The 15,609-nt window shown below is 37.6% G+C and overlaps 1 protein-coding gene across 4 annotated transcripts in view; it reads right to left on the reverse strand.

The window, feature by feature from the left end:
- Window positions 1–15,609, reverse strand: part of KATNIP (katanin interacting protein) — a 66,842-nt gene that overhangs the window by 41,132 nt on the left and 10,101 nt on the right. For 2 of the 4 annotated variants that reach the window (XM_075718398.1, XM_075718401.1), the window contains exons 5-12: window positions 14,959–15,093; window positions 12,656–12,917; window positions 10,086–10,235; window positions 7,805–7,968; window positions 5,609–5,721; window positions 5,035–5,149; window positions 4,396–4,602; window positions 116–256 (exon numbers count right to left, since the gene is read on the reverse strand). In XM_075718398.1, the coding sequence (XP_075574513.1) occupies window positions 116–256; window positions 4,396–4,602; window positions 5,035–5,149; window positions 5,609–5,721; window positions 7,805–7,968; window positions 10,086–10,235; window positions 12,656–12,917; window positions 14,959–15,093 (1,287 nt within the window). Of the gene's footprint in view, window positions 1–115; window positions 257–4,395; window positions 4,603–5,034; window positions 5,150–5,608; window positions 5,722–7,804; window positions 7,969–10,085; window positions 10,236–12,202; window positions 12,279–12,655; window positions 12,918–14,958; window positions 15,094–15,609 lie in introns of those variants that run through there. The other 2 variants (XM_075718399.1, XM_075718400.1) reach the window with 2 other exon arrangements.

A 15,609-nucleotide genomic window follows, 5' to 3' on the forward strand; every position in this document is an offset into this window, starting at 1 on the left:
TATCACAGAAAATGGTTATCTACTTTTATTTCATACTTTTGGAAAGAAGATCAAAATGAGTCTCCCTAGGCAAGGTAGACCATACATACAGAGGAGTTGAGAAAAGACTACTTACACAGGGAGTTGTTGTGTTGTAATTCCAAATCTTGATCTTGGATATACCAAAGTCATGTGACCGGGTGGGATTGCGGATAACAAAGTAAAGTTGGATGGGCGGATGGAAAGGGCACATCCAACAGAAGCTTTCCTTCGTGGTCTAAAAACATGTACAAGCAGACTGTCACTAACACCCTTTCTCCTAAAGCAGCATATTTTAATTAGCTCACCACCCCACAGAAAAATGTACAGTGATTAGAAAACTAACCATTTAATAAAATCTACTACATTAACAGCAAAACCTTAACCTCATTTCCAAACAGTAAATCTGACTCTTCTGCCTGTAAGACAGCTCACAACAACCTGACAATTAGATAAAGGTCAGCTGCTTGCTGCCCCAGTAAGACATCTGCATGCTCACAAATGACAGGCAGTCTGCCATGCTTTGTAACTGCAGGGTCAAAGCAAGCCCAGTTTATTTTAATCAAATTAATCAGCTTTGCAGGCACTAGAGGGGATCACAGAGCACAACAGACACTGTGTAATCATTTTATGATTTCTTAAAGTGCTTACACTTCTGTTTTGCCCTCTAAAGAGGGGAATCATAGAATTTTATTTCACTGCCTCTATTTTTATCAGGCTTTGCAGACAACTAATTTCATTTATGGATCTATTCCTTATAGCTATATATAGGACTCTACACTTGAAATTTTATAAGAGATTTTCTAAGGTATCACAGAAATTCCCAACATGAATTTTACAGACAACTGACAATCAAAACATTTTAAAGCACCAAGAATGCCTGGTTTTGGACATTGTTCAGAACTGCTACCTCTACATGTTCAGAAACGGAGGAAAAGGATGTGTGGCAGCTCAGGAAGAAGCAAGGAGTAAAGAGTTTCAAAATCAAAATGTTGGCTATTAATATACTTGATGTCAAATGTTACCCCAAAACAGAGATGAACGAGGCCACAAAGTAAATATACATGTAGACAACATTTCTGTGATCTGAGATTAGCAGATAAATTAGCTCCCCTTCTATTTTCAAGGATACATAGTACATATAATCACACAGTAGGTACACAAAATCAGTATTTTTCCACATCCTTTCACTTTGAAGAGAGTCTTTCAGTTTTTCGTGAAGGCAATAACTACAAAACTTTCCTATCAAGTACTTTAGATGTGTGCCTAATGATGGTAAGGACAGATCTCTGCCAGTCTGTTCAAAGATATCATTAATAGATCCACTTCTCAGAGTGGTCATCTACGGAGCCCAAGCTCTGATGGTTCACAATGTTTCTGCCCCAGAGGCCTCTCCAAAAGCTTCAGGAGACTGTTGTTGCTTTGAATGTCAGTTTTGGTCATAAACAACCATAAGAGTGCTAGACAGGTTTAATCCTTTCTATATAAATAAAAGAAAAAAGCCTCTTAACATCAAAGAAATGAAGGATAGCCCTCAAACCAGTGTGAACCCAATTCCAGGATCAACTTCAAAGCTAGATCATGTTACTCAAGTCATACTATGAACAAGAATGATTAAAAAATCATTTCCTAACAGCAGACAACATCCGATGAGCAATCCATCCCCAGACCGCTCAAGTCAGGACCTGATGCCTTAGAAATCAATAGGTTCTGGTGTGTACTGAGATAGCACCAGAGGTGCCTTCACAGGAGGGCACCAGATTCAGCACCGAAATGGACTCTGGAGAGACCTGTTCATGCTTCTCCCTAGTTTCTCTGTAAAGTTGTACATGATCTTCCAAACAATAGAAGGCATATCAATGCCAGGCTGAGTATTGTGTCTTGAGTGAGAGGCAGCTGTAGAAATAATTTTGTTTATCAGTGGAAGTAACTGCTTAGGACTGAGGATACACAAACTTGCAGGTGTTACAGTCTCTGTCAGCATGTCAAAGACATCACCAGAAATTGAAGGCACCTTGATGAATCCATGCCAAAACTCACGAGACTGTGGAGGACTCTCATGTTTTATCACTAAGAGAGATGGTGATGTCTTTGCCTTCACATGATGTACTCAAGTCTGGAGTTACTGTCTTTGCAACTAGCACTGAAAAATCTAGCCCGAAAGTTCTTTGAACCATCAGGGTGAACCTGATATGCCAGGAGCAGGAATTAGAGTTGAACTGGATCAAGAGAAAAAAGTGAAAATGGGAACCTTTGGTCTTAGATTTTGTGGGAGACTTGCCCAAGACACTGCTTTGTGTGGGCACTGAAGGTATACCTGATGGAGAGTAAAGGAAGGCTTGAGCACTGTGAAGAGGAATGACATGGGTCTGAGGGTTCACCATTGTGAAGAAATACCTTTGTTAGATATTTCTAGAATTACAGTTACCTGTCCTTGTTATTCTAAGATTTAAAAGACCTATATATGCATATACGAATCAGAAAGGTTTACAGAAAACAATTTCAATGAAATGCCTAATCTATGTCTTATTAGGCACTATATCCATCAGGCACTATTTCCTTAGTTAAGAGCACCTGATGTTCTGCCAAGCATTTTTTTCTTTCACAGCATATCAACAAGTACAATTTCAGTGCTCTTCTTAAAAGTCTGCAAGGGTAATAAACAAACTAATAAAAAAATAAAGTCCCTGATCTTCAGTAAGGGTATGTCTATTCTCAAAGACAAATATACACCTAAATGATCAAAGATGGAAGTGTTTTAACTGTGGTAAAGTGAGCTTTCCACAAAGAAAGTTTTTATGTTAGTTTTCATCCTGTTGAAAATATTAGTTGCTTGAAGATTCATTAATTTGTTTTCTAATGCACCCAAAAGCTTTCCTGTATGATCTGAAATGTACACAAACTGGAAATGCTGCTTTGACTTGTGAAGCAGTCCGCCGTTCAGTTATCACCTATCTGCATTCTAAGACCATCTTCCCTGTCCAGATTGCGTCTTCTCTGATGCAATACCTTTCCAGCTTCAAGAGAGATTACAGTGTCACAAATCAAAGGAATATATTAACCAATGAAATATAAAACCTCATTACTTAAGAATAATGTGATATATAAATGTATGAGAAATGCTGAGAATAACAGGTTTATAATGGCTTAATGAATATATTACTACATAATTTATAATTATCTAGAAAATCTGAAAGTCACTACTACTACTACTGAGTGTCATCGGCCAGACAGCATGGCCTATAAAGGAGAATTGGTATTTATGACACCCAAACTACAATTTTCAGGAGACAGTAAGAAAGATGTTTCAAGTAAAAATATTGGTCTGGAAATAATACTCCATACTGAGTTTCAACTAAATTTCAAAATAATGCATATTTGCCCTCTTCCTATTCTCATTCACCCTGCAGGCAGAAAAGTATCACTACCATGAAATGAGTTAGAATTTAAATTTTTTAATAGACTAAGTCATCCACTAAAATCATACTAATTTTTACTAGAATCCTAGCTCTGAAGGCCCATGGAGACAAAGGACACACAGTGAATGTGCAGCACAAATGAAATTATGGCTGTATGAAGGGCTATGGACATTTGCTAATCTCTTCAGTAGCATCAGAATTTCATACCAGTTATTGTCTTTTGTCCATTGTCTTTAGTATGTAATCAGCTCATGTCTCCTCATCTTACTATCTCACAGAAGAGCCACAAAATACTTTTACCATGCCACATATTTTTCTTAATCTCTTGTTCAAAACTACCTATCTACACATTCTTATTCTTCCGTGGTTCTTCCCTAGGTAAAAGCATAACAAGAGGACAGGAGAAAATAAGCATGTTTCCTTCTTAAGGTTACTTAAATTCATGTTAAACATCTGGAAGAAGTTAGCAGTGAAGCTCCTATACCTTCAGATCACAAGAATTACTTAAGTTTATCAGCAAACATAGTGTAAAAATGTGAAATTCCCTGTCCTTAAAGTTTTGCGATCTCGTTCTACAGATATTGTGATTACATTACAATACTTTAAAAACTAAATGTGCTCTTTCATCCAAGACAATACCACAGTTAATATATAAGGAGGCAGAGTTAAAGCTGCCTCCTCCCAGTTGCTCAGTTAAGTAAGTCAGGCAAATTAATCAAATTCTGTTCTAAAACAAAATTGTAACTGAATAGCAACATTGTGGACAGGAATTTGTTAATAATAAGCAATATTTGTATTTTTTTTAATTATCAGTTGTTATGCAAGTCAGGTTCAAAATGCATTCATGTTTCTAAACAAACCACCTAGTGATAGAATATTAGAATTTATAGAATTATTATAGAATATTGAAGAAATATTATAATGAGAAATTTTCACATCCAGGACTAAGCTGTCTTACATTTAAGTTCTTATTGACCAAGCAGCACAAATCCCCTGGGTTGTCAGCATTTCGAATGTCCACATCATGAGGAGACACAAATATCTTTTCATTGTATAAATCAAAGAATTCCACCTCGCTCAGGCCCACGTTTACTGGATTTCCCCAGTTAGAAAGAAGTTCCATAGTCACATAAATGGCATCACGTACTTCCATACTGGTTGTCATCTGCACCGAAACGAAATACAGTATAAACATAAGTGACAAAACAATAAAATATGTAACAAAATAAAGACTGTTAAAACTACAATACTGACGAGTCAGAAGCAAAAAGCTTGCAAACTCAAGGCTATCTGGATGACATTCAATCATTCTGTGTTCCACCAATTCCGCCCCACATCAACTAATACGTCTATGGCAGGGTAAGAGAAGAGAACTTATCACCCCCTTACAAAGCCTAAGGAGAAAACAGCTCTCTGTTCTTTGTCCAATTCCTTTGTCATTCTGAAGAACAAAGGAACAGTGATAAATTCTCTTCTCTTACCCTGCCATAGGTTTATTAGTTGGCATGGGGCAGAATCAGTGGAATACAGATCTTTCAATGTACTTTTATTTCAGTAACACTGGGAAGCATCAGTTATGGTGCATATATACACAAACCTTCTCTCTCAACACGGAATCTACTTCAGATTTGTCATCAGATAGGAATATGTCATTATCACAGGCAGAATGGCTCTCAGGCTCCGGAAGGACTTTCAGAAGTTTCTTCTGTTGCCTGAAACATACATATTCTTTTATGTGTTACTTCCCCATAGTTCTTGTATTTTTAAGAAATAGTTTTGTTGGTGCAAAGGTGAAGAGATGATTGAATGAACCCACACACCCCACGGAAGAATCCCATGTACCCCCATGCTGAATGACAACTGTTGCAGCATCCCACCTTAGCTACACAGAGTTTGGTCAAAAGACTGGGCTCCAGTTCTCAGCTGGTTCTGAGGCAGTGTGAGAAAGTAACAGAAAGGTAATATAAAGACAAACAGAGGGAGATGTTGGCAGTTCCCTGATCCACAGAGACTGGCCCAAGGCTGGAACCTTCTCCCTGATTTGTTAATACTTGCATGATGTCTCAGATATCTAAAGATTATCAGGTGTAGTGGTACTACACTACATCTGGTAGTATACAGAAAAATATATCTTCAAAAAAGGAAGCTAGTCTTAAAGGAAATATATATACCTGCTTCCAAAAGGACAAATTCTCTCAACAGCTTTTGTGACTGCAGCCCTTGTCTGGCTTTTTTCTGGAGGTTCACCAATTGCAGAAACAACAGATGAAACAGAAAATTTCTTCTAAGTAAGAAAAAGAGGAACATGTTTCATTCACATTGTTCTCTACATTCCAATGAGTACCAGTCTACATCTCTGCAACACATAAGAGTTTGGACCCAGCTCTGATCAGAGATAACCTTAGCTAATCTGTACCTTTATATTGAGTTAAAGGATATCTAACAGAATTGGTCTTGATTTGCAATGAAAAAGCCAAGCTTGGAGCTTGATCTTCTATGTGGAAGAAAAGTAACCTAAAAGCATTCTCTGATGACTATTAAATACATATATATATATGTCTGAAATCTCATCATATACATTTGGTAGGATTCAGAGTTGGTCAAAGCTTTGGCACAGGTCTGCCTGGACTTTCTGCTTCTCCAAAAAAGGATCATAAAGACTTTTAAACCCCTAAAAAGCTCAGTTTTATTAGAATAAAATCTTGATTTTTTTTTTAAATATAGAACTGTCAGTAGTGACTATCTAAAACAGAGAAAAAGTCCTGCAGTTCTTATAATGCTATGAGCTCTTTCTCTGCCTGTACCCCAATTTGTAAATATACACTGCTCCCTTTGTTATTTTTCTTAAAAATTTGTTGGCAGCTTCTGTCAGAGACAGAATACTCAGCACAGTGAACAACTAGTCAGATGAGGAATGGCAGTCCTTCTGTTCTTAGGTCACTTCCATTTCTATAATTTTTGAAGAGTAAGAGAACTTTAAAATGATTAGAAGTTAATTACTTTTTTAGGATTAAAAAGTCTGCATTGTTATACATTTAAATATCAAAGGCCAAGTTCCACAGTCCTTTAATTGTGTAAGCAAAATTAAATTACTTCTGGAAGATCATTTAGGTCAGCTTTAAGACTGAGAACTCACAGTGGGTTTTTCAAACTCCATCTCAACTGTCAGGGTAAAATTACATCTATTTTAAGTATTATTTCAGTATTTTTCATTTAAGTACAACAATATTAAAATTAGTCCTAATGTTAGCAGGAAGATACATTATGTGACAACATTCAGTGGAATTTGTTCTCTCAATCACAAAGAGATAAATATCTCAAAAACAAGAGGAATAAGTTTGAAAAGTTGACCTAGATGGTGAAATCATATGTAAAGTACTTACCTATAGTAAAAGAACATTTTAATCTTTGCTCCTAACCAAAACTCCCCAGAAACCTAATGTTGGCTCAGCGATGACAGTGGATATATATTCATCATAGCATCAACTCACAACTTCAGGGAGCATCAGCTTAGGTTAAAGTAGTCAGCTGTCTTGGAAACTCTCAGAATTCAAATGAGTAACTCCAAGAAAGTCTAGGCATATCTCTTTTTCCTCCTATAAAAATGAGTCTCCTAACCACCAAACTGGAAGCAGACTATTCATAGAATCTATGAACACTGTCCATAACAGATAATTTTGTAAATTTCAGTTTATGGTCAAATTTCTTTAGGTACTTTCTTTCTGTTAGGAGAACTGAATTACTGGTTATACTCAAAGTTTAGCTAGGATTGTCAATTCTTTAACTTTACAAGCAACAATGGTCTGACCTGAATCAGAAGGGAATGGATTTTTGTTGATTTCCTTGTTTATAAGATGAGATTTTAATTGCTTTTAAACATGGTTGTTGGAGATAAGAGATGAACATACATTGGTGCACAAAACCCATACTAGCTCCTCCTCACTAAGAGCCAGTAGAGTACATGACAGCTCTGCTCCAAAAGCAGAGCATGTATTAACAGGGAACAGTGCCCATATTAATGAGTCCAGTTAGGAAGGTAGAATTTATTGGTATGTAAATCACACATTATCTTGTTTAAGAAGCTTCCAGAATGAAAATGGCTCAACTGGGCCTGCAGCTGTGCATTTGACTGTATAGACATATCATGTGACTGGTCTATCAGTGAGCCCTGAAATCAAGAGTAAGCTGTGGGATGCTATCTTGAGAAAGCAGATTAAAGAAAACCACCCTATGGAAGAATAATACAAATGCAATTACACTTAAGAGGCATCACCATTCATTCATACATAAACTTAATGTATAAGAGATTGTAATTCATGGGGGTTTTGCTACTTGATCAAACAGCACTTTTCTGTATTTTGCCATACCTTTTGAGGGCTTGTGGAAACTGTCTGCCTTTGCAGATCTCTCTGCAAGACTTCATTTTCAATTTGCATTGCTTTAACCACAGCTGAAACCGAGAGATCAGGATCCTTCTCACACACACTCTTTCGAGTTGCTGAAAGCGGTCTTTCTGGTCGACTTAATGGTCCTGCCACCAAAAGAAGGATGGAATATTCATTTGTCTGGACATATAAGTATGGAACATTACAGCAGCATACATTTGAAACATACAATTCAGTTACTGACAAAGGGCTTTGCTAGCAGCCTGTAACCATCCCAAGAGAGGCTGAATTGCTCCAGTTTGGTTTTATATTAAGATTCCAGGTCACATCTACTTTAGACAACAGCTGAAACAGTATCATAAGAGGAGGAAAACTGACAAATGAGAAACATAATTTTTATGCCTTAAGATTTTTTGTACTTGGTTTGTTCAGATATTTAATGGAAATGCCTTGTAACAGTTCACTGAAAAAAGAAGTATATATAATTTCAGCACGCCATAATTTTTCAATGTAACTGGGGTGTTCACCTATTTTGGAGGAATCCCCAGAGTCTTCTAGCAAAACAAGGCGAGTCAGGAGTTGCTACTTGCAAGGCAAAATAAATGACCTTATCACTTAAGTAGTCATTAAAATGCCCATATGCATCCCAATCTTCCCAAACATCATGGAGAAATAGAAATTCCACAGCCTATAAACAGGTTTAAAAGAAAGGAAATAAAATTTAACAACAGAGGATCTGAGATTGGACTAAAAGAGAAGCACAGTGGCCATATTCAAGGACTTCAAAAGTCAAGGGAAGAGACAAGACCAAAGTTGCACAGACATTAAGATCAAGTGAAAATATGAAGAACAGGCTGATATGCAAGCATGCTCATAGTGTTGCTGTGAGGTTTACTAAGCAGGAGAATGAAATGGCAGTGGATGCTAGTAACATGAAGTCTACCTTGAAAATACAGGAAGTTAAAACTTAATTGAGATTTGCAGGCATTCACACTCTAAGGCCTATGCCATTTTCATTCATAAAAACTTTCAACAAGCATTAGTCATCTCCGCAAATACAGGGACAGAATAAAATCCCTTTTATTTTTCTATACTAAACCATCCTTGTGAAATGAAATTAATTTAAGGATTTAAAGTGATAGTTGGACAGAAACAGTTCTAACAAGCACTATTATAACCTGAGAAAATGCTACACACATCTTTGGAAAATGGTCAAAGCAAGCATCTGCTCAGACAGATGGTGGGTGAGGGTCTCAAGCTACAAAGAGGATTTATTCTGAAGCCAAAAAGAACTAGCTTCTTTTCCTCAGTTTGGTTTTCTGCCAAGTAAGATAGCAATATTTTGACTTTTCAAACCATTAGCTTTATTGCTTTCTTGGGACACATCTGGATTTCACTTTTTTGAAAAGAGTGTCTTAACCACAGATTATGGTAAGTCCAAAAACTTTATCTCAGACCTTTCAAAACTCAAGTTCACCAGACTTGTTCAGTTAAGGACTGTGCTGAAATAAGAGCTGCGTTGAAATAAGAGCTGCAGTTCTGACTTCAGCCCCTAGATTTGGGGTTTGGGTTTTTGGTTGGGTTTTTTTTTTTCAGCCCAGGTAAAGACCACACCTTAGCAGCCAACTTCTAGAAGAAGCAGCAGTGCTTTCAAAATGGTGTTCTCCAGTCCAGGAAACACATTTTCCAGTACAGTACTAGATACTGGCATACCTACCCAGCACTGGAGACTGATCTGCAGTGTTCAAGGTGTAATTCAAGTACAGTCCCAAGCAGCAACAGAGCTAGTTTTGCTGTGCTGTGGAAAACTATGCCTTTATTGTTATAAATGCATTGTGTTAAAATCTTCCACCAAAGCATCAATTGCTGATTTTGAGAAGACGCACTTCTGTTAATGCCATAGGGAATAGATCTCCATGAGGAAAGTGGGAAACAAAGAGCAAGCACAAGGACTGAAAGGGAGAGGAAAAAGTCTTATGCTGTGGAAGTAAAAAGAGAAGGAAGGTAGTAAAGATGTAGCAGAAGACTAAAGTATACTAACTATACAGGCTCTGGACTTTCTCACAATTTTACTTAAGTTAAAACACTTGAGAGGTGGTAAAAACAAAAACAAACAAACAAAAAAAAACCCACCAAAAAAAAAATAGGACCACAGCTAAGAAAAACCACATCATGATAAATGTGTGCTGAAATTACACCTGAGCCAGAGGGGAAAAACGCATGAAAACTCTCCTTATTGACATTATAAATTCTTATTTCTTACTAGAACAAATTCTTTCACGTCTTTCCTGCTGCAAGAACTCAGCAGAGAGTGGCCGAGTGATTTTATTTTTTACCATGATTGGTCTGACAGGAATGTACATTTCAGCATTATCTTTTCTTTTCGCCGAGAGAGCTTGTAGTGGCTTCACTTCTGCAAGATAACAAGGGAACAGAAATAATCAATGTCAGAGATATTTAGGAGCAGCCAACCAGGGAAAACTTACTGGATCTCAACAGCTAAAATTTTGCCACTGTAATTGTGCTGGTATAGTTAAAGTGATAACCTCCATCCTCCTTCCCTTTCACTGATACTGTTCTATTGATGTAGAAGTACATACGCATGGCTTGCACTGACTTCGTGAAACAGAATAAAATATATCATTATAAGGTACCAATATATCTCATCTCTACCAGATATTTACCTGCACTACTGTCAAGAAAAGCAAAAATAAAAAAGAAGTCCTGAGTCACTTATTGACATAGTTATACCAAAATAAATTCTTAAAATACAGACAAAAACGTTGTCTTATTCAGATGTTTCAAAGGGGGAGGGGGCTGCCCAGTGTAGTTCATAAAAGAACTTGTTCACTTTTTTATTTGGGAATTATTAATGTCTCCATTGTTTGCAGCACAGCTTTGAAACTTCTCTCTGGGAAAAAAAAAATCATGTACTCTCCCAAAGATCTTGTTCTCACTGCTGCTCCATCCCTTGTTCCTATCTCTTCTTCTGCCACCTCTCCTCATTCACACTACATTCACCTGTATGATAATGACAGGAACACTCCTTTACTCAATTCATTCAAAGGCTGTTCCTCTTAGGTTAAGGAATTAACTATGGATAAGGAAAAAACAAAGAAAAAACAAAACAAAAAAACCAAAACCAATGAATGTACCTGAAATGCACAGAAAGGCAATTTTGAGAAATACTGAATGTAGGTCCAGGTCTGGTTTCTGCCTGAACTCTCTACCTTTAACAAGCTAAACATCTTTGAGACCTAGTGACTGGTTTTGGGTTTGGACATTGAGGTCTGCAAAGGAGAAGACCTGACAAAAAGAAGTGGCTCATAGTCAGATAGATTTGTTTTCTCGAATTAACACATCTTTCATCAGGGCTGAATAGCACATTGTGGAGTAATTGCTGGAGGTGACTTAGACATTAGACTTAGATTTATGATTTCAAGAAAGGCACAGCATTGAAGAAGCTTTCCGGGTGGAATGCAGCTGGATGCAAGGAATCTATCCCACAGGAAGTTCCCTAAGCCTGCAGCCTTGGATGTCGGCAACATCAGGGGAGCCTGGTGCACTGGCTCTAAAGGGAGTTGTCCAGAGGGAGGAGTGGTGTGGAGACACCATGGGCAAGCTCTGTGATAAGGGACTCAGAAGAGCACCACGGCACTGATAAGCTGCATAAGTGATACCCTGAGCCGACAAACTGTCATGGTTTTGACAAAATGCTGTCCTTTTGGTAAACTTTGCTCATTATAATATCATTATAATACCAAAACACACCTCCATCCCAAAATCTACCCGCCTCTAAGGTGAGACCACCCCTCACTGAGCCTGCGCTCTGAATTTTTCCGAGCCTGTACCTTTAAAATGAAGCGAGAAAGTTTTACACCAATCGTAACAAAAGTATGTATGACTAGAGTACCTCAAGCTCCACCTGAATGGTAAAAATACTACAAATTAGCCTAAGAGAGAGGGGATGTTAGGGAAGATACCATTGTGTACTACTCTAACCTCTGGGATCAGTCGACGGGCTGAGCCTCTCTTCCCCGGCATCGGGACGCCTTTGGGTAAGAATCTAACACTTGGTTATACCAAGTGCCTCCCCGGGAAACTTAGAAACCTCTATAGAGTCACTTTTATGTCTTTTGATGCATCTGTATTATCCAAAGCTTTGGTATTTGCATGTGCCTTGCAGTCAGTGAATTTATCACCGGTAATCCAAAGAACCTGTGTGTCTGTTGCTTTAATAAATTGCTTTGATTTATTGGTCTAGCCATGATAGTTCATGCAGCACGACTAGACGAAAGGTGCCTACGTTATTTGTGCATCCGTAATCGTGATAGTTCAGTGTACTGAACGCGACCGGACTTATAATGATAAATTGGGTACCTTCCAAAGCCTCTCTTGACGCAACACACATGCTATGATGACAGGTATCCAGCACCCAGGATGTGAAATGGAGGAAGTTGAGACTAGGAAGATTTGGCTGTCTGCATTACTGCAAAACCAGTTCAAAAATATATTAAAAAAAAAAAAAAAATCTCTTGAGAAATCTCACAGACAGTCTGTGACAATCTTAGTTCAAGTGTCTAGGCCTGGTGATGCAAGTGGGTTAAGCAGGGCTATATCTTTGTCTTTGCAAAAAATTTCTTAACGTAGTAGTAAACAGGATGCAAGTCTCCCAAATCAGGAGATTAAAACAACAGGTTTGCTGGAGACCATGAAAACTCATGAGAGTATGGAGTAACCATTAATGATTAACCAAGCAGTGATTCCCTTAAAAGTAATGCTCTCAAAGGATTATTACAGTACTGTAGTAGTGCATAACACACAGAGACTTACTGCTTTGATCCTGGCTGAACTCCAACACAGTAAGGGCACCAGAATCAAGGCCAGAGCATCTCCCAGCAACCTGATGCTCAGAAGTGTCTTTCTGCAGTGATCTACTGCTATGCAACTGAAGGCCTCCAAAGCTTGTAATTGTTTCCTCAGTGGGAGATAGTTCTGAAAACACATCCTCTTCAACAGAGTCATAATCATCACTGAAAGAGTCTTCTTCCATCCTTTTCTCTTCTATACTGAGTTGCAAACTTCTTCTCAATTTCTAGTACAATTCAAACAGATTTGTCAGAAAAGCTTAAACATGTATTTTAAAATAAACCATTGTGGTTGCCTCTTCCTCCCCTAGGAGAAAGAAATATTTTCTCATGAACTCAGAGCCATGATGCAGCTAAAAATATTCACATTCCTATGTCATGTCTTTATGCCTCTGATGAGGACTTGTAAAGAAAAGTCATCCTACAACTCCTTTGTTCCTTCTCATCAGAATCCTTGCAGGAAAATTCTGTAGGCCAAGGAATTTTTATGTGCAAAACCAATTTTTAGGAATAAGTTACAAACAGGAGGTAAGTAATGGAGAGGGCAAGGGCATATATTTTTCCAGTCTCACACAGTTAGATTTTGGCTTGCTATTTGAAGACTAACTGCAATCCAGATTTTCCAAATGCCTTCACAGGACTACAAAGCTAATGTAATAGCAACTTCCTTATAAGCAATTGGCTAGATAATAATAGCCCTGTCTTGTACACGTCTGTACTTTAAAAAACAGTAGAAAGGACCTGTGGTCTAATGAACTAAGCTTCCAGTTTGCACAGATTTTTTTAATTGGACACTCTGTAACAGGATTTTAGGCAAAAATTAATCTATTTTGAAACTTACTGTTGAAAAAAACTGCCCTGCCTCTCTCAGCATATGCCATAAACAGCACAGACAATGCTGGAGAGCCTTTTGTTTTTATGAATGTAAAACGAAAAGACCTTGCATATCTTAAATGCTTTTTCCTACTTTGTTGGTACTAGAGTTTTGAGACAAGTATAGGTAAGCAAACTGTGTAAGTAAAATGAAAACTTGAAGCTATCTTAGGTACAAATGAACTGTGACAGTGTATGTTCAGTTTGCAATGAAAGCTTCAAGCTGCTCTTCTGCTACAGATTATACTTGTTAGGAAATCCATGTTGACAGAAACATATTACAAAGAGCAGGCAAACTTAGGTTCAAAAGAAGGTCTATAAGCAACTTGAGACTTGATATTGAGCATGTCTTTATGACAGTCAAGATTAGTATTTCTAGCTATTTGACAAGGAATGGTACAGGCTTTCTCTTAGTTTGAAACCTCATGACATCTGTATTCTAACAAGACATTCAAGAAAAGGCACTATAGCTTCAGGAAAACCAAAAGTATTTCCATATAGAATACAAAGAAAAGTGGGGTTTTGCTTTAAAATTATTAGCTTACTACTTACACATAAATGATTATAAATATCCATCACTGTAAACAAGTTACTGGTTTGTAGAGCAAAAAAATTCATGAGCTCAAAAGCAATATAGGAAAGAAAGATGCAAGCTAGAAAAATATGCTTGGGAAGTTTGTCTGGTGTCAAGTGGTAAGATCTGTAGACAGTTTCATATACAGATGCTACTCCACTACCCAAAAAAAAGCTTTATTGATGTCATTAATTGGTTAGGCAGAAAAAAATTCATAAATTTTTGTTCATTTATTCATTTTTTTTAAGGACAGGACATTTGTGAAGTGTACTAGAACAAAATGCAATTAGTAACCAAATGGAAGGCTGAACTGTCAAACAACAGAGTCAATACAATAACAACCCTTGATGGAAAGCAACTGTATTGATTATAATATTTTAAAAAACTTTACTCTGACTTCTGTTAGGTAAAACAATGACATGCAACAATTTTAGCACGATTATTCAAAAGCTAACCTAAACCCAGAAAAAGCTGGTATTTAAGCTTTCTCTAACCTGATAGCCAAGAATGATGTTCATGTGGACAACCATTAAGTGAACTGAAAGAGTCTCCTTGCATGAAATACCTTGGTTCTATCCAACAGAGACAATATTCTACCTCTTTAAATTAGGACTTAAAATGTTATAGTGCTGTTGACTGAGATTACATTTTCAAAGTAGTTTTTCTTTTCACTTCTTCCTTCTTTATGTGATATCTCATCAATGCAAAATCATGTAGTGAAAGAAACACTTTTTGCACGGTCTAGTCAAGACTGATACCTGGGCCCATTCACATTTCAGTTGACACTACCATGAACAATAGAAGGCAACTGCCAATTGTACCTGGGAGTAACAGAGAGGATCATCACCATTTGTCTCCACGCTTAAGCTTTCGTAAGGTTCAAAATCCTCAGAGTACTTAAGAGGAGGTTTAATGCAGAGTTTAGCCCCCTTTTCTGTTTTAATCTCCACAGTTTTCTGTTAAAAGAAGCATTCAAAGAAATTTGACATTTTTTGTGCTATCAGCAGTACAAAAAGAATAATCATCACATTTTACATAACAATATCTAGATCAAGCAACCTTTTTCCATTCTGTTCCATAGAAGGTTTCTGTCCTCCCTGAGCTCACCTTTGGGCCCCTGCATTATGGTTTAACTGTCCTAGTCAAAATCCTCACCTGCTGCTGCTATCCCCAGAGTGGGTGAGGCCCAGCACCCATCATGTATTTGGCACCAAAGTGAGTGCCCATTGGGGTTCACCCCCTCACCTCACCAGGTGAGTGAAAAAAAGACAGGAGTAGGGACATATTAATCAACAAAATAGCTGAAGTGCAATCACTTAAAGTGCAAGCATGTAAAGAAGTGCTGGTGGAACAACCTCAAAAAAACCCTCTCAAGCCTCTTCTAGGGAATCAGCATGCTTGGGTGCCTCTCTGAAATGCATCTACACTAATGGAGAACAAACACATGGGGAATGAACAGAAGGAGTTAGAAG

The sequence above is a fragment of the Pelecanus crispus genome, chromosome 11, assembly GCF_030463565.1.
Source record: "Pelecanus crispus isolate bPelCri1 chromosome 11, bPelCri1.pri, whole genome shotgun sequence".
Classification (NCBI taxonomy): Eukaryota; Metazoa; Chordata; class Aves; order Pelecaniformes; family Pelecanidae; genus Pelecanus; species Pelecanus crispus.